We start from the raw sequence: 20349 nt of genomic DNA on the forward strand, positions 1-20349 counted from the left end.
GCTGGGATTACAGGCGTGAGCCAAGAGACCATACTTGGTCTCTTTTCGTTGTCTCTCTTCCCTGTCTTCCAGAGCCACAAACTAGAGAGCATATAAAGTTTAAGGAATTCAGCGGAGCAAAATGGAGTCTTGGCCAGTCTTCCATGTAGCTGTTTAGTTTATATTGATTATTTTATATTTTTATATATACATATAGTTAACTATATATAACTATATATAGTTATATTTATATTAGTTTATAGTAATGCTCAGTGAAATAACATCTAAATGAAGAGGACGATAAGTATCATGTATAAGGGCTATCCAAGCCACCATTAATTCCTCCCAGAAAAGTCATTTTTAATTAAAATCCTTCAAAATAATGCACACACATTGAGTGTGCACATACATACACATACAAACATACACAAATTCACACACAAACACACAGACACATGCACACACATACAAATTACCAAATTTCTCTTTAGACGCTTTGAAAAAAAAACACTTTAGTATATTCCAACCTTGCCTAGACATAAGGATTTTTAAAAGCACTGCTTACTATGCCAAGTGCTTGAGTTCCTAATTTTGCAACTGCAGCCCAAAGGAAGACAATGATACATTGGTAAGGTAGCCATTGAGCAGAGATTGGGAGAAACCTCTATTGGAATAAAATGGAGCGAAGTGAGAAAATTAATGTTTGTCCCAGATTCTGATTCCCTGCTGTCAACTCACTTCTGGCTTTATCTCACGGACTGCTTCAAAGTTGGAAATCATTTTCTCTTCCTTGATTCTTTCTGATCAACATTTAAAAAGTCAATAGAAAATCAGGAGGAACAGTGCTACAGCCATTTACCATTTACTGTAATTTACATTCACCAGTGATCACTAACCGAAAAAAAAAAAAAGTTCCCTTTGAAATGTTTCAACATTGTCCTTAAGGAAAAGATAAAAATAGAGTTATTTTTTCTTTTGTCCTTTTATGCAAATGACTTTGATTGTGTGCAGAATATATCACATTCTCTCTTTAGTAACAAGGTAAGAGATACACATGGACAAAGCAAAATTTTCTAAAATCCTTGATATGGCTGTTATAATTATTGTTCAGCAACAAAACTATCTGAACAAAGCCTATTAAATGCATTCTAAACTGCTCAAACCATAGCAAACTTATTCAAGGGAGCAAAATAACATTTTGACTCTCATGGCAAAAGTAATTTTAATTTCTATTTAAGTTACTTATGGACCAATAAGTAACTGAGCCTTAGCTGCTTCAATAAGGCCTCCTGCAATCAAAAGATTTACTTTGGATGGGTTGATGGCAGAAAGACAGAAAGAGAGAGAGAGAGAGGAAGGAAGGATGGAAGGAAGGAAGGAAGGAAGGGAGGGAGGAAGGGAGGGAGGGAGGGAGGAAGGAAGGAAGGGGAAGGGGAAGGGGAAGGGGAGACTTCTGAATGTACTAACTCATTTTATTTCCTTAGGTATATGATAGAAAATATTACTTTCCATAGAGTTTTTGAGGAATAGTGAATATACAAAGATTTCTCTAAAAAGTGTGTTTGCCTTTAGGAGATAATTTTACCATCATCTGGTACAATTGGTAACATGAGCAAAATTTCTAATGAATACTTATAATTTTGTTCTAGCACATTTCTATATTTATTCATAGTTGTTTCCTTACAAAGCCTTATTTAACTACATTTCTCCCATTTGAATGTTACACTCTTCTATTCTGATGAAGATTAATTCCATTTACTTGTAAAAGAAATAAAGCAGTATCTGATTACTCAGTGGACAGGGGAAGTTAAGTCAATTTTTATTAAAATATATTAAAGAAAAAGAAGATGATCATTTATACCTAGTTTTTAATATAACAGATAATTCTATAATCCTATTTACAATGGACAAATGAATTGTTTTTAGTTCTTTGAGAAAGTTTGGTGAGACACTTTGTAAACATTTTCAAGGCATAGAATTTTAAATTAGCTTTTACTTTATACTAGTTTTAAATGACAGAACAAGTAAAGATTTCCATTCAAATAATATACACTGTGCAAAGCACTATAATCTTAGAAAAAGGAGGAGTATTACAACCTAAATACTCTTGGGAAAAAATCCAAAAATCAAAATCAATGCATTCATCTTTGAAAATTATTTAAAAATTTCATTAAACCACAAAAGATCAGGTAGCATTATTTTAGGTAGAAAATCCTATCAACAAATTAATAGAAGTTTGCTTTGTGAGTTTTTCTTTCAAATTGTTTTGGGCACAAACAGGAACTGCACTGTGAATTCAAAATAAAAGAGATAGATGCTAGGTAGGCAGGTAGATAGATAGGTAGATAGACAAACAAATTGATAGGGACAGATCTCTAAATATCATCTAAAAGGCGAATGTTAGTGATTTACATAGCTTTGCTCTTTAAGCTAAAGATTGCATAAATATATAAGTTTACAAAAGAGTTAGAAATTACTTATAAAAGCAAAATAGTTCTAGCCATAATAGTTTATTGCATTCCTTCAATTCAGTGCAATGGATTCCAAACTATTACTTCAATTTAATCGCTAAAGTTTGAGATAACATATAGACAATAACTAAAAACAACTGTTCCCAAAAGCTGCCAAGTTCACTGCTTTTGTTTCTAGACAGATTTATACATCTATGTATTGCTTGGGCATGAACAGAAATGTATTCTTTCAGGGAAATACAAAAACAAAACTAAGGCAGTCTCTTTTCATTCTAAATGTTACCATCTTTTCTTGAACATTTGAGTATTTGATGCCTTCTTTAATAAAGCATAGAGTGACACATTAGCAAATGTTTTGATCACAAACACAAAAGCAATGCGTGGATTAGACATGCAAATATTTTTATAAAGGGACCCTTATCAGGCCAGACGTGGTGGCTGACTCTTGCAATCCCAGCACAGTTTTGGAGGCTGAGGTGGATGGATCACCTGAGGTCAGGAGTATGAGACTAACCTGGCCAACATGGCAAAACCCCATCTCTATTAAAAATACAAAAAAATATAGCTGGGTGTGGTGGCGACACTGTAATCCCAGCTACTCAGGAGGTTGAGGCAGGAGAATCGCTTGAACCTGGGAGGTGGAGGTTGCAGTAAGCAGAGATCGCACCACTGCACTCCAGCCTGGGCAACACAGCAAGACTCCATCTAAAAAAGAGAGAGAGAGAGAGAGAGAGAGAGAGAGATACCCTTATTCCCTTATCTATCTTAGATCTGCTTCAGAAATACAAGGTGAAGTATAACTCTCTGAATATTTAGCAGAGTGTATTATGTATCATTGCTTAAAAATAGAAACACAAATTTTCATACATATGTTTAGATAATCAGAGAAAAAATTAAATGCCTCCTCTATTTGTAATGGCCTATCAATGTGTACACCTAATAGTGTTTCCATCTAAGTCACAATATTTGACAAAGACACATGAGACATTTTTAGGGAAGATTCATAGAAACTTCTGGTTGTCACATACAGTTACAGAACATCACCGTTTATCAGACACTGTCATCCTTTATGTTTTCAACGAATTGGTGCTAAATTGTTGAGTACACATTAGTTTGTATGATAAAATAAATGGCAAAGACTCACTGTGATTTATGTACCCAACTAGCATTAGTCCTTGTAAAGATGATGTAAGTTCACGGACAGAGTAGATTCATCATACTACGGATCTTCATGGAAATAAGTAGTGGCTCTGATATTCCCCCAGATGCAGTAATAAAAATAATGCTATCAGCATGTCTGTGTCAACTCAGATTTATTTAGCCCTTGAGGTACAATCAATTCATTATCCCATTTGTGATTCCGAAAATCACAGGAAGAAAACCTAGTCTTTATGGTCTAATCCACTGATATGGAACGGGATTGCCCAGTGAATGATCCCGGAAGCTCTCTCCTTGTTGCCAGGAAAACAGATAGCTAAGAAGATGAGTTATGGTCCCCACAGGGACAGGAGCTGAGCTGAATTCAATATTCCTTCAGACCTGGTAACCCCAGTCTAGGTGCTGGTGGATGACATTTTTCACACTTTGCTAAACTGCTGGCAGTTAAGCCTGGACCATATTGCGTGGGATCCTCAAATGTGAATTTCCCTGTATGAATTTCTCCCATGCTTGGGAGAGCAAAGAATTCCTTCCCAGGAGTACCGTCCCTCTGGGGTGCATCCAGCCGCACTCTGGCGCAAGCACACTTCTCCATGAGCCACCAGGAGAACGGAGGCCTCCTGCATCTTCTGACCTCCCTGCTCCTGAGTTCCAGCCCATACTCAATGGCCACTTGCTCCTTCATCCTGAGTCCTTTGTTCAACATATAAAGAACGGACATATTCTGAACTACACAAATAATTAACTGTAACATGATTTTTAAAAATCAACTCGACAAATATTTAGACCTATGACACTGGGGCTGAACTATAGTTTTCACATTGAAAATAATTTTCATCTGAGTATATTTGATATGTCCTCTTGGAAATTAGTATAGGCAAAGAAGAGAAATATGTTTGCAAAATGATAAAATAGAAAGTCAGCTGATTAACTGTTACCTGGCATTCTCTATATTCAAATTCCCCTATCACTGTCACTATTTAACGCAGAGTAAGGATATATTAAAGTCCTCATGACTATGGAATATGGCTATGGAATTAAAATAGAAAAAACTAGATGTGATGATCATATAATTAATCTTAGGATCCCTTGGGGAATGGGGAGATTAAATATGAGATTTCTCTTTGAACATGGAGAATGCAAGAATATTATTCACCCTGAAACATAATTCTTGTTCTGAAAATAAATTATATGACTAATGCAGTTAATAATTCTACAACCTGCATGTATCATTCTAAAGACTACTTTCATGCCATGACTATAAGTAAACTCAATTAGCTAACAGTGAAGCATCAAAGAGAAAATTCAGTTATTCTTCATGGAACTCTTTGAAGGACAGTTATGGATCTTTTTCCATTTTTGTTTCAATAAAGAGCTGACATGTCAAGCTAAGAATAATCTATAATCGAGAAAGATATACGATACTCTATTTTAATCCTCATTATCTTTTTAGAGGGTGAGCAATAATTGCAGATATCACTTCTGTCTGATTTACTATTTTCGGTACACTTTCTTTGCAAAGTAAAGTCCTCATCAATATGCTAAACGAAAATGAATGGGAGAAAAATCAGAAGTTTAAAATCCATGTGTTTTTGCAAATTACCCAAACAGAAAAGACTGAAATAGATTTTGCTGTCAGTTAACACACAACCTTTGGCAGTACAGAGTGGAAGAAACGAGGCCAGTTCTCAACCCACATTGATAGGGGCTGTCAAGGTAGCATCAGGCCACTCTGCCAGGAAAGGCAACGGCAGAGACCTGCAATTAACCTTCAGAATCAAGCAAGGAACAGAAGGTCAGGCAAAATTTCAGCAATATTGATTAATTTAAATAAATGAGTAGAAATCTAAATATTTCTGAAATTCATACGCTCATCCATAGCCTTTCCCCTAACCACTATCTCACGTCACACTAAGATAAATTGAACTCATCTTTTCACTGCTAGATTTGGGATTTCTGATCCAGTTCCCATAGCTATCAGGTAGGAGCATCAATGCCAACTTGCCTTTCTGTATTTAATATTGTATAGCAGTTTCCAAGTACCTTCCTGATAAATTTCAAACGCCTTAGTGTCATACACAATGAAGTTTAAAATCTTGCTCCTGGTTATCTGTGTAAAACACGCTATCTGGTATGACCTTGACACCTGGCTATCTTCTGACACTTTCTTTGTGACTTGGTTCAGATGACACCTCATCGCTGCATTAATCCTGCCTCTCTATAGAACAAAGGTCTCCTTCTGCCTGTTCATGAACCTATGCAATATTTCTCCTTTTCAACTGCATGCTTTCACACGCTTTCATTCTCATCTTCTGTGCAAGCCAATATGACACCTACAAGCATTTGGAAGATTTCAGTTCACTTTGAGGTCCAAGATGTGTGCTTCTTCAGGATTAATCTTTGCCTTCCCTTTGCACAATTTTCTGATTTTGCAGCCACATGTTAAACATCTACCAGTTTAAGAGTCCCCCAAAAGGAAATACTTCACACACAAAAACTCCATCAGATTTTCACATTCATAATAGATATAGCAAAAGGACTGTTCAATGTCAAAGGACACTTTTGAAAAATGTCAAAAATCTACGCTATCACATTCTTCTTATACATAAGGGTTTTCTTCTAAGAACTCACTGAGCACGATAGTAGCGTAAAGACGGAACCAGCATAGCAACATTCCACAAAATTTTATCATCCATTTCTGTGAATTGGGATGATGTCTTACTGCTCCTTTATAGTTATATTCATTATTGTCACTTTCAGATCTCTGAAACTGAGTGAGCATCTGTAGGCTTAAAATACAGATGAGGAGTAAGCTTTTCCACATCTAAGGATGATCCAATGTACTCTTTTGTATTAGTCCATTCTCAAGCTACTGATAAAGACATACCCAAGGCTGGGTAATTTATAAAGAAAAAGAGGTTCAATGGACTCACAGTTCCACATGGCTGGAGAGGCCTGACAATCATGGCAGAAGGTGAAGGAGGAGGAAAGTCATGTCTTGCATGGCGACAGGCAAGGGAACTCCGCTTTATGAAACCATCCGATCTCATGAGACTTGCTTACCATCATGAGAACAGTATGGGAAGAGTCTGCCCCTGTGATTCAGTTACTTCCCACTGGGTCTCTCCCACAACACATGGGAATTATGGGAGCTATACAATTCAAGAAGAGATTTGGGTGGGGACACAGCCAAACCATATCATCTCTATACTGCAAACATAACATGGAGATTCTGTCCACATCAACATTACCAAATTTGCTTTTTCTTCATAAAGTCATCATCAACACCATCACTTTTTTTTATTTTTTTATTTTTTTGAGATGGAGTTTCACTTTCATTGCCCAGGCTGAAGTGTTGTGACACGACCTTGGCTCACTGCAACCTCCACCTCCCAGGTTCAAGCAATTCTCCTGCCTCAGCCTCTTGAGTAGCTGGGACTACAACATGCACCACCATGCCTGGCTAATTTTGTATTTTTAGTAGAAACAGGGTTTCACTCTGTTGGCCAGACTGGTCTTGAACTCCTGACCTCAAGTGATCCACCTGCCTCGGCCTCCCATAGTGCTGGGATTACAGGTGTAAGCCACCATGCCTGGCCTACATTCTTTTTTCAGATTAAGTATTTGCTGATGACTTATTTCCTCTCAAATATATTTTCTAGTTAAAGGCTGCAATCAGCTATTAGAGCCCATGCAATGACCTTGTATATAGCAATTAGCAACTGGTAAAATTTTTAAAGAAACATATTGCACAATTTGTAAAAATAAGATGCCAACACAACTGGCAGTGTATGTGTGATAGCCGAAGATCAAAGAGAGTTTTTAGATATGTATTTAAGAGAAAAGCTGTTTATCTCTACTTTTTAGCTAAATCTGTCACATATACTTGTTGATCATTCTTGACTGTACTTTCCTCAGATATGAACTTTAATGCACATGAATAATACAACAGTTGCTGGATACAACTGAAAGTTTTAATTAGGTACCAGAATGAGAACTCCATAAGACATACTGTTGGCAGGCACCTAAATTTAATCCAAGATTTCTGCTCTCAAAACTAATAGCTAAATCCTTACAACCCAAAGTGTGGCCTGTGGCCTGCCCACAACTGTATCACCTGAGACCTTATTAGAAACAGAATATCAGACCAGCTCCAGCCTAGAACTAAGAAATCAGAATGTGCGTTTTAACCAGATTCCCAGGTGATTTGAAAGCTTGTTAAAGTTTCAGACGCATTGGCCTAGCTCCCAATCTCTGAGTCACTTTTGATCATGAAACTACACTAATATGATCCCTAATCCCTATTTCTAAAACCTCCCTTCTTCAGTCATCCAGAGGCTTTTGAATCAAGGCAAAAATCACACAGTACAGTCCTTTTCATAAACACTTTCAGTGTCCCAAGAGTGGAAATATGAGACTTCCAATATTGCATGTGAATAAGTGTTCAAAACCACATATTTGGTCTAGCATGTCACAAAGGACTTTGTGATTGGTATCTATAAAGTGAAGAACTATAAGTGACCAACACTATTCTACAGCAGTAGGCTGGTGAAACTGAGCTTTATGAAGCATCAATAATTTCAGCCAACACTGCTGAAGCTCTCTCCATCCTGTGAGGTGCTATCCTTGCTATAAGAGCTTCTTGCCAGATAATGGGAAGGTGGCCAGCTTCCAGGGGAAGATGCTTGCCCTGCTCATTTACACATGTGTCCCTGAGGTTGTGGAATTCAGCAAAGGCTGCTCCAACAAGGCCAAGTCATGAATGGAATCCAATCCTGCCTGAAAGCCCTGTAAGCCTTTATATTCCCAAAATAATTATACAAAGTAGCACATCCAGTGACTGTTTCAGGACCCCTCATTTTTAATACCTACACATCAGTGGAAGGTACTTTACTTCTCACCTGGCTAAGTGGTTATATGTCCATATGAATGAACAGAGGAAATACAAGAAGAAAGGTCTCACAGAAATCAACATTCAGATCAATAGTGGCATTGGCCGTCTGTTGGGTTCCTGCGTATTCAACAGGATATACACTTGGCTTCTAGAGATTTTATATGTTCACGGGAAGAATATTAGAAAATGAAAACAATGACAACAACAAAACCTTAACTGGAAGAATTATTTAACTGGGATACCAAGTTTTACAATCCTTCCATTATCTGTTCTTGTGAAGAGCCAGAAAAAATACTGTCACCAAGTACCAAGTGAAGAGAATAACAGCCTTTGTGTCAAAACAGTCAACATGCTATTGTCTTGTTTTGGTTTGGGATTTTTGTTGTTGTTGCTGTTCTATTTAAGTGAAAGTAGAATATAAAGTCTAGGCAATGAAAAACATGAGGAGAACATCTGAGGAATGCCATTCTGGGTGGTTTTTGTCTCACTGTGATACACATAATTTTAACAGCCACTACTGCAGCCAGGGCTGCAGGACAAAATAATTCTGATCCCTGGAACCGACTTTGAAAGCATCTAAAGGAAAAAAGCACACAGAATTTTTTCTAGCTTATTGTTTGTGTTTAGCAATATAAACCAAAAAGAGAAGCAAGATCTTGTAACAATGCCAGGCACAGAGCATTCACTTTATAACCGTTTGGTTCCTTTCTTTCTTATTTCTGTTTAACAATTAGGCAAAACTGTTTTCCCCAAAAGAGATGCAACCGTGTTCACAATCACCTTTTTTACCTTGTTTTTTTTTTAGACTTAGTCTCGGTCTGTCGCCCAGGTTGGCGTGCAGTGGTGGGATCTCGGCTCACCGCAACCTTCACCACCCAGGCTCATGCAATTCTCACGCCTCAGCCTCCTGAGTAGCTGGGATTACAGGCGCTCGCCAGCACACCTGGCTAATTTTTGTACTTTTGGTAGAGACAAGGTTTCACCATATTGGCCAGGCTGATCTCAAACTCCTGATCTCGGGCTATCCGCCCGCCTCGACCTCCCAAAGTGCTGGGATTACAGGTGTGAGCCACCGAGCCTGGCCCACAAACACCATTTCAAGGGCCAGGATAAGTAAACCTTTCTGATATGGTTTGTATATTTGTCCCTTCCAAATCTCATTTGGAAATGTAATCCCAGTGTTGGAGGTGGGGCCTGGTGGAGGTGTCTGAATCATGAGGGCAGATCCCTCATGAATAGCTTAGTGCTATCCCCTTGGTGATGAGTGAGCTCAGGAGAGATCTGGTTGTTTGAAAATGTACAGCACCGTGCCCCTTGCTCTCTCTCGTTCCTGCTCTCATCGTGTGACATGCCTGCTCCTGCTTTGCCTCCTGCCATGGTTGAAACCTTCCTGAGGCCACGCCCGAGGCCAAGCAGATGCTGGAGCCATGCTTCCTATATGGCCTACAGAACCGTGAGTTAAATCAACCTCTTCTTTTTATAAATGACCCCGTCTCAGTATTTCTTTATAGGAAGGCAAAAATAGCCTAGTACACTTTCCAAACTTTCAGAGGTAGATTTTTGTTTCCAAAACCAGTGGCAGTGCCAACGAGTTACTTGGGGAGCTTTAGATCGCAATATTCTCCATCGATCCCCAGAACGCCATCAAAATAAGTGAATCTTGAAATAAAGGCAGTGTTCTTAGTATGCAACTCTAGCTTCAAGACAAGTCTTTTTTGAGCCAGACTGAAACCCCATAATTACCCTCATATGGATACCCAGGGGCTGCCGCTGTTCAAAATCACTACATAACTCAAGTGCCATTTGTCTTTCCTTTTGCTAGAAAGAGCAACGTCAAGTCTAAAGGATCGACCTTGTGAGCCTGGCAAAGCCTGCATTTGAATACCAGCTGGGTTTGAATACTCATTAATGGGAAATCTTAGGAAAATACTAAAACCTAAATCTGAAATTGCCCTCATGTAAAAGAATCATTGAAATTGCCCAGAAAACATGGGGACACAAATCTCTCGAGACTGCTGTGAGGACCAAACCAAGAGAGCATCTACATAGTACCTGGCAGATCTTAGCCCTGGATGAGTACCCACCAAACAGTCCCCTGGGCCATCCTTCTGCCCTCATTTTACTGATTCAAAACTACTGACACTTCGTGGTCTCCCTCTGTTAAGGTAGGAAGTGGGAAAATAGGCTGAATAACAAAATTACAGCTACAGTAACCCCTGGGATTGTATTTTCAGGACTGTTAATATACCCCCAATCAAAGAGATTCCTTATTTTATAAATGATTAAGAAAATTCAGCACTCCACGAGAGAGATCACGGAGTTCTCACAATCTGTGTTTAAGAAAATTCAGCACCCCACAGGAGAGATCACAGAGTTCTTGGAATCTGTGTTCTCCTCTTTCTTTTTAAAGAAAATTTAAAAATCTTTACATACTTAGGGGGTACTGGTGCAGATTTTGTGCATTTCGTTGTGGTAAAGTCTGGGCTTTTAGCCGAATAGTGATGTGTTGTTCCCTTTCAATATCCATCAAGTCCTAGTTCTGGGCAGAGAGGAAACGCCTCTACTTCTATTCAGTGCTCCTTTCTTGACACTACACCCCAGCTAAAGAGTGGCAATTATATTGCCTACCCCAAGCTACTATGACATCATCATTGCCAAAATAGCAGGTCACTCTGCAGGAGTCAGAATATCCTCTTAGAGATATAATAAGACTTCTGCTCCTGACACATCGACCATTGCCTGGTAAGGGACCCGGCTGGGGCAGCCTGCGAACGCCATAGCTGCATAATAGCTAATGCCACGGAGCGGTGTTTGAGAAATTGCTATATTTTTCCAATATACTGAATTCCCACAGCCTGGGCTTCAGATCTTCTGAAGATTTCTCTCAATGTGAGGGAACAAAATGATGCCTTGATACTATTTGCAGGACTAGGTAGTATCTGCTTCAGGAAGCTGAGTTCTTTTTCTTAAATAATGAGTATTTCAGGGACTGTGGTGCAGTAAAAAGGATGCTGCCTGGTTCTTAAAAATCATAAGCCTGTCAGCTCAGAGAAAGTAGGAACTGAAACTTCAGGCTGAGAGAGAATGTGCCAGCAGACAATGAGCAGACCATATATGACAATAGAACTCTGAGGCAACCTCTCCAGCAGCCAGTTCAGGAAGCCACAACACAGCCTTGGCATTAGTGAACCCGGAAAGGTCAGGACTTCCTTAGTAACTGAGAGCTTCTCTATTCCTTTGTCTTCATATCTCTCTCAGGACCAACCATTAAAAGCCAAAGATGTTCCTCAAACTAATAACATAAGATGGTGTTTCTTGTCGGGTGCAGTGGTTCACGCCTTTAATCCAAGCACTTTAGGAGGGCGAGGCAGGTGGATCACTTGAGGTCAGGAGTTCAAGATCAGCCTGGGCAACATAGTGAAACCCTGTCTGTACTAAAAATACAAAAATTAGCCGGGTGTGGTGGTGCACACCTGTAACCCCAGCTACTCAGGAGGCTAAGGTAGGAGAATGGCTTGAATCCAGGAGGCAGAGGTTGCAGTAAGCCGAGATCGTGCCACTGCACTCCAGCCTGGGCGATAGAGTGAAACTCAGTCTCAAAACAAACAAACAAACAGACAAACAAACAAACATGCTGTTTCTAATTAGCCCACCTTCAGGTTTGCCATGCCAACAACCTCCAATCAGAGTGCATCTGAACCTTCTATTTTTCACTAAAAGCCTTCCCACTCCCCAACCTGCCTTTATATCTCTGCTGAAAACAAGTGATGGTAGCCGAAGCCATGCCCGAGCAAACTGGATAAATCACTTCTGTTTGTTCTCATGTGGGTGGTCTTTGCTTTTTACCAGTTTACTTGCTTGTTTCTGTTGTACCTAGTTTACAAACAAGGTCGTATTTTGTGATTTGCAGTGCTAAGGACTATAGAAACTTAAGAAATGTAACACCACCTTTGAGGCCTTTGAGCAACCTTAAAATCTGCCTAAAATGCACCCTCTGCACATGTCTGTACTTCGCAAACTGTTCTCTGACCACTCTCCTCCCTCCACTTCATAGCTGCAACCATAATAAAGAATAACTCAGTCAGAGAGACCAATCATTCCAGTTTGTCCAGAACTGTTTCATATTTAACACTGGAAGCCGTCCTACGTTCCAGAAAACCTGTTGGCCCCAAGCAAACTGGAACCAGCGGTCACCCTATGAGACAGTCCTGGAGATGTCATTCTACACCTCAGCCACTGCAGAGGAAATTGACTTTGCCTAGCATGCCCCTCCCTCTTCCCATCAACAGATCATCAATTAGGTGAACTCCTCTCAGTCTGTCAAGCCCCACCTAAATGCCCAGTTCTAGGCTATGCCTCTTTGGCAGCACCCCAACTCTCAATCCCAAGCAGTTTCATCGCACTCTCCTTCATGCCACACTACAGCCTGCATACTTTTATTGTACATGTCACATGGCACTGGGATGATTTGCTTATGGCACTTAGATGCTCTCACACAGGGCCAAGAGAGGTGGCTCATCCCTGTAATCCCAGAGCTTTGGGAGGCCTTCGTGGGTGGATCACCTAAGGTCAGGAATTCCAGACCAGCCTGGCCAACGTGGTGAAATGCCATCTCTACTAAAATACAAAAAATAGCCGAGCGTGGTGGCACATGCCTGTAGTCCCAGCTACTTAGGAGGCTGAGGCAGAAGAATTGCTTGAACCCAGGAAGCAGAGGTTGCAGTGAGCTGAGATTGTGCCACTGCACTCCAGCCTGTGTGACAGAGTGAGACTTCGTCTCAAAAATAAATAAATAAATAAAGATGCTCTTACACAACGAATTCCTTGAGAGCAGGCACAGTATTGTTGCCTCACTGCTCACTGTCATCAAGTTCTAGATTGAGATGAAGAGACAACTTATGTAACAAAAGTTGGGCATCTACATGAAATATATTCACTAATCCATTTCAGTTACCCAGACTATTTATCTACCTCGATCTGGGTGTTGTTGTCCTGCCCATCGTCCAGCAGCAGGTCTGTGAAGCTTCTGGGCTCAGAAGAGTCTTGGCTGACGCTTGCTCGGTTCGTGTCTACCGCCTTGAGAAAGTCCAAGTTTCTTTTCCACCTGTGGCTGTATGTGTGGGAATCGATTTCCACCTCCTCCTCTGTGTGAGGGAAGGCCTGAGCAACTCCATACTGCCAATCTGTTTGAAAAGGAAAGAAAATGTGTTACCACTCATTATGTGTACCATACATGCACGTGCTGTCGGCTTGAGAAGAAAAAATAATTCTGTGAGGCACGAGAATAGGAAGCTAACTTATAAGGGTTAAATCTGTTTACTTGTGACATCTTGAGCTGGTACGAACATCTCTCATTGGAATGCAATTGCAGGAAACACCAGGAGTTGTGACAGTGGTTAATGGGCAGATCTTGCAGAGTTTTTAAAAACAGATGTGCTGCCCTGAAGCAATGCATTTTTATTCCCTTCCCTCGCCCCTCCACACGCACACTTCATAAACATTCTCTAGCTGTTCTGGAAAAGCAAGCTAGAATCCAAAGGGATGAAACCAAGTGACTGTCAGATTATTTTAAAAATAAAAATCAGACCTCATTAACTTGTAAGCTTATATTTATTTCACTTGCGTTATGCTGGACAGCAAAGAGACACCAATGTATATGAACGGGTTAAATAATACATGAAATTGTCTTCGCGTAAATGGGCGAAACTCCCTTGTAGCTTACGAGCCAGTCTTGGTTCATTGCCTGACCCATTTAATAAGTAAGACCCTCAGGAGTCATCACTGCACTTTTGTTCATTTGCACCGTTCTCACCTTGAAATCTTGTCAGGGTCTAAAGGATGACAGTGATGGGCACTTATAGAAATGGATGGGAAGGCAAGGAGATCAAATCACAAAGGCATTTTAAAGCTGTCTGCAGGGACTGGCCTTGCTGACCCAGCTTATCCTGCTACTCCAGGAGGAAAAAATGAGATTTAATCATTATTCCCCGTCTTTCATTTCGGTAGGTCAGCAGGGGAAGGCGTGCCACAAGTATTGGAAATTCAGTTTCTGAACAAGAACAGCCTTCTTCTCCCCAGCTATTACTAAAAGATATGAATGGACGGGTTTTAGAACTGGCAAGATATGGGTTCAAAAAGGGAGAAGAAATTTAATTATAGCCATTATGTTCCCCTTGGTACAATCACATTCTAAGAATCCAAAATGTATTTAATACAGCTTATAATACAATGATTCAGCTACTTAGAACTCTAATAGTTAACTTAAGGTTACCACTACCAATCACAGGCATAATTACCTAAACTACTTCCTTTTCAACTCAGAAAGGTGCTACTAATTCTTCTAGACAGAGAGGATATTATTTGGTTTCACAGTAAACTTAAAAGATCTCTTATTGTCTGACATTTTGGTGCATAGAACCCAGAGAGAAACACTACCATGTTGTCTGCCATCTAGACCTTTCCTTGAACTCATAGAATGTTAGAGCTCAAAAGGACCACAGAGACCAAAGTAGCCAAAACTCCACAGGGAGAAACCCAAGAGCAAGGGAAATGTAGCATTGTGTTCATTTTATTGAATTGCTGTAGGCTTAAAAAAAAACTTCATGTACATAAAGAGCTGAGTGTGGACACCCTCCTGCCCTCCACGCAATGTTTAGTAAGCACATCTAAGCAGTATTGTCATCATCACTGTAGAAAATATCTCTTTTTGTAATACTGTTGTCCCTACTAGCCATTGGATAGTACTCAAAATGTGTTTATTGACTGACTGAATGAGTGGATGAATGAATTGTTGACAGTCTTTCTGGAACAAGCATCATCGGACCAGGCAAAATTAAGTAATGAAAAAACTACTGTGCAAGGAAGAATCCAGGACTCTCGGGCTGGAATTCTTTCCAGTAGATTTGCTGGTTGTATGATCTGGCATAATTCTAAAAAGTCTCAGTGCTTTTGTTACCCTATATTTTAAATGGGAATGAAAATATCCTGCCTGCAAAAGCAGACAGCTTTTCTGGAGAATGTGTCAGGCTCTAAGACCTATGGTTTTAGGCAAAGCTGCACAAAGCAATTTTACTTGCTTTATTTATATATCCTGCTTAATTACCAAAAATATATGAGGCAGTTTATAATCCAGGTAAGCAATAAAACTTTATGACAACCAGATAAGACCTCCTAGCACAACACTTAGGTCAATGTCAGATACCTGCGTTTTCCTTGCACTTGCTATAGTAGCTCTTAGCAAGTCATACCCCTGACGTAGCTATCCAAACACAAAAAGTCACGTAGGAACTGCTGAAAACCCATGCAAGATCTGTGTTAGAATGTCAACCTAGATAAGAAATGGTAGCAAACATCATGCAGAGAATAGATTAAATGATTCCAGATAAAACATGGTATTTTAAAAACATACACACTAAGGGAATGGTGTCAACCAGAGGCATATCAGTCTTCCAAAATGTAAATCAGAAAAAAAGAAACACCTACAACTTCAAAGGATTTGTCTTCATTAAAATCTTCAAAACAGAATTTCAAAGCAGCTCTTGGTTTCTTTTAAATAAGTGTTACTTCTTCCTCCTTGATATTAGTTTTTACCATTTTTTAGATATTTATAACATAGGACAAAATAGAACTTTCTCGAATACCCATTAGCACCCTCCCTCCCCTTTTAAATTAGCTTCTGGGATCCTGGCACAGAACAGAAAGTAAATGGAATGCCTAACACTGGGGAGCCTTCTGCATGGGATTCTACTTCTCAACTTCGTCAAAGTTGCTTTCCTATTTTAGTTCCTGCCTTCCTTCTCTAGAGAACAAATGAAAAGGAACTCCAAAACTTAGAAATGATGAAGTCTCCATTTCCCACTTAAGTTGAAATTTGAGAAGTCTGATGAATGTGTCAAACTCTTGTTTTTGTAGTGAACATTCAAGCTCATCGTTTAGTAAGATTATTAGGAAACAGTAAATTTAGCAGACAGGTAGGAGACAAGCATATATCCTTACTCTAGCACTTACAAGGTTTGGTCTCCAGACAGCTGAGGTTTGATTTTTTACCCCATTGTTTAGCAGCATTTTACGATTTTGTATCTCTCCCTTGCTGTCACCACTGACAGCTATTACAGTCAAATGCTGACAAACCTCCATCTCTGTGCCTCCTAGTATTTGCTACCTCAAACTTGAAAAACAGATCACTTGCTTGCTCTAATTGTGTTTGCAAAGAGTAAACAGGATCTCAGGAAAAACCTGAGGGGTTTTCTAATGAGAACATTTGTCAGCTTTAGGGCCTGGCATCCATGAATATCCATTTGGTTGCTTCTTTTGGTTGGCATTTTAAACCTAATTCTTTCTCTCTGGTTATGTCATGAATAAACAAGGCTACCTGGTTGTGCATAGAGGAAATCCTATTATGTGTTCATAATTCGGTAGTACATGGCTCATCAAGACTGAAAAGTATGAAACTGAGTTAGATTTTGATCCCACTTCCAAATGATTTTTAGAGAAGATAAAACAAGTCAAAATGGATGTTTTACAGAATAAAGACAGGGTAATTGGAAAAATCACAGCTTCATTATCTGTATTGTAAATTACTCCTATGCATTTCACAGACTTTCAAACTCATACAAATATTTTAAATTACTCTTTAAATCAGCACCAAAACAAATTACTCAGAAGCAAGATGAAGGAATATATGTGACATACTTTTTCCTTTCCAGCTGTAGTAAAAGCAAAAACAATAAGAGGGATCTTTGAATAGTCTGGCTGAACAGATTGTTTGTTTTCTGTCTACTGTATGTTAAGTAAACACTGATGGAAAAACCTTCAATGATCATTTTCCCCAACATATTTGGCTATAGTCATTAATCACACAGCTCATGGAAACACTAAACGCACCTCTTGATTCCCATTGGAATATAAGAGGAGGAAGCTTTGAAAACACATTTCTGTAAATACAATTGATCTTAACACATTCTTAAGATATTTTATTTGATCTTAATAGCAGATAAACTATTATAATAGGAAGTTCTTCACTGTTTTTCCAGTAAACATTATTAGGAAACCCCATAGTGTTCAGTTAATCTGAAAGTAGAACAGGAAATTCATGTGTATCCTCATATTATACTTTGCAAACCTTGCAGGTCTCTCTGTTGTCATCATACACTATAATATAACATAAAAGCAAAAGGGAAGAAAGCTGTGCTTGGAAGGGTATGTTTCTGTATTATACTAATGATTTTATTAAAATACCTTGCATTTAACTAACAGTTACTTGCTGAAAACATCAGAACATTTTTTGAGTTTTACATACAAAGCACACACGTAATATATGTGAAACCACCAAAAAGTAACTGCATAAATTGATATGCATCTTATGTCATTAGGATCCATCTTTACTGCACCTTTTGACAAACACTTTGACCTGCACTTTTCAAGTGAAGCAAATCACTACTGCAAATCCTCTGAAACATTCAGAGTGTTCACTGAAAGCAGATTGGCTGGATAGATGCATCTGAGACTAGATGAAAATATTTGGCTAAGATAGACTGCCATATGTCTTTGCATCTCAATTCACTGCAGAACCAAAGATAAAATTCTATAGAAAATAGCTATATCCTTAGGTATGTCGATAAACTGGACTACCCCAGCTTTGAGGTTTTAACTGGCAGCATTACAGACTAAGGTAGCTACAGAAGATAAAGCTTACAGAATGCTTGGTCCAGAGACACTAAGGAGTTGAATGGGACCTAGACACCCTATTTTATTAAAGCTCTGAGGAAGACTTTGGTGTCTCCTAGGTTGAAGTTTGCCTCATATTCTATTCCCACCATAGGTGCTGATACGGCTTCACTGTGTCCCCACCCAAATCTCATCTTGAATTCCCATGTGTTGTGGGGGGGTCTGAGTGGGAGATCACTGAATCATGGGGGCAGGTCTTTCCCATGCTGTTCTACTGATAGTGAATAAGTCTCACGAGATCTGATGGTTCTGTAAGGGGAGTTGCCCTGCACAACCTCTCTCTGCCTGCTGCCCGCCATGTAAGATGTGACTTGCTCCTTCTCGCCTTCCCCCATGATTGTGAGACCTCCTCAGCCACATGGAACTGTAAGTCCATTAAACCCCCTTTTCCTGTATAAATTACCCCGTTTCAGGTATGTCTTTATTAGCATGGTGAAAATGGACTAATACAGGTGCCTTAGGTCACATTTCCATCATCTTTTGTCTCCTGGCTTCCTAGCCTGTTTGTTTATTTGTTTGTTTTAGAGACAGAGTCTTGCTCTGTCACCTGGGCTTTAAGTGCAATGGCATGATCATAGCTCACTATAGCATCAAATCCCTGGGCTCAAGTGATCTTCCCACCTCAGCCTCCTGAGTAGCTAGAATTACAGGTGCACACCACCATGCCCAGCTAATTTTTAATTTTATTTTTTGTAGAGATGGGGTCTTGCTTTGTAGCCCAGGTTGGCCTCAAACCCCTGGCCTTGAGTGACCCCTCAGCCTTAACCTTCCAAAAATGCTGTGATTACAAGCATGGGCCTCCATGCCTGGCTAATTTTTAATTTTATTTTTTGTAGAGATGGGGGGTCTCATTTTGTTGCCCAGGCTGGTCTTAAACTCTTGGCCCCAAGCAATTCTCCCACCTTGGCCTCCCAAAGTGCTGGGATTATAGAAGTGAACCACCATGCCCAGCCCTATCTAGTGTTATGTTATCAAATTCTTCCTTTTCCAATCTTTTCTCCACTTGCTACTGGAGGCACCTTTCAAATTTTTCACTTCACTTTTCTGACAAGCCTTGAGTGACTCCTTATATCCACTCAACTACAAGACACTCCATCCTCTTGTTCCAGCTACTTTCCTATCTCCTCCTTCTCCCCATCATGCCTATGCTCCCACCACACAGAATTTAATAATCTCTTTACCTACAATGAATATAGTTACTGTTGCATGGATGAAAGCCTTTACCTTACCCCAGGACTTTGGGAAAATTGATAACTCCTTCAAGATTCAGCTCAATATTGTCTGTTTAAATGAACTTCCCTTGACTCCCCCAGGCTGAGTTAATTGAGTTTTCTTCTATAATCCAGTAACTCCTTTGCCTGACTCCTTCAATACTCTTATGTCTACCACCACTGGAATGTGAGACTGTGCAGAGGAGAGTTAACACAGCAGGCATGAGACTGCTATCCTTAGAAAAGTGCTATTTGCAAGGCTGGCCCATGGCTGGCATCTGGAAATTTAGATTTAGGGAGGGTTCCCATCATTCCGTAACTGCTAAAACTGGCTCACAGTGCCTAAACTGGGCAAACAATAGGATTTATGCTGAACACCTTTTTCCTTCTGGGAGTCTGGAATTCTGCTACAGGCTAGACAAAAGGTAGTTTATATGACCAGCCCACAGTAAGACTTTGGGACTGAATTTTTAATGAACTTCTGGGATAGATGAGATTTCACACTCTGAGTGTGTTATAACTGTTCATTGCTGAAAACTTAAAATGCATACCGTGTGTGTGGAAAGGACTCTTGGAAACGTGGCCCTGGTTTCCCTGGACATTGATTGCCTCATGTGCCTTTTCCCTGTACCAATTTTGCTTTGTCTCCTTTTGCTGTAATAAATCATAACCATGAGCATGACTATAATGATGAGTCTTGTGAATCCCACCAGCAAATCTCCAAAGCTGGGGTGGTCTTGGGGACCACTGATACAGAGATGTCTCAAAATAGAGACTCTAGCTTATTTACATTTTTTGTCCCATCAATACAAGCATGGACATTGGTATATAATAGGTATCTAAAGTTGTTTAATAAAAATTCAATGAGGCCTAGTGCAGTGGGTTATGCCTGTAATCCCAGAACTTTGGG

At 39.6% G+C, this 20349-nt stretch overlaps 1 protein-coding gene across 2 annotated transcripts in view; it reads right to left on the minus strand.

Moving 5' to 3' along the window:
* Positions 1-20349, minus strand: part of PLXDC2 (plexin domain containing 2) — a 453731-nt gene that overhangs the window by 256602 nt on the left and 176780 nt on the right. For both annotated transcript variants that reach the window (XM_011963864.1, XM_011963863.1), the window contains exon 2: positions 13474-13685. In XM_011963864.1, the coding sequence (XP_011819254.1) occupies positions 13474-13685 (212 nt within the window). The remainder of the gene's footprint in view (positions 1-13473; positions 13686-20349) is intronic.

This window comes from Colobus angolensis, unplaced genomic scaffold, assembly GCF_000951035.1.
Source record: "Colobus angolensis palliatus isolate OR3802 unplaced genomic scaffold, Cang.pa_1.0 Scaffold63, whole genome shotgun sequence".
Classification (NCBI taxonomy): domain Eukaryota; kingdom Metazoa; phylum Chordata; class Mammalia; order Primates; family Cercopithecidae; genus Colobus; species Colobus angolensis.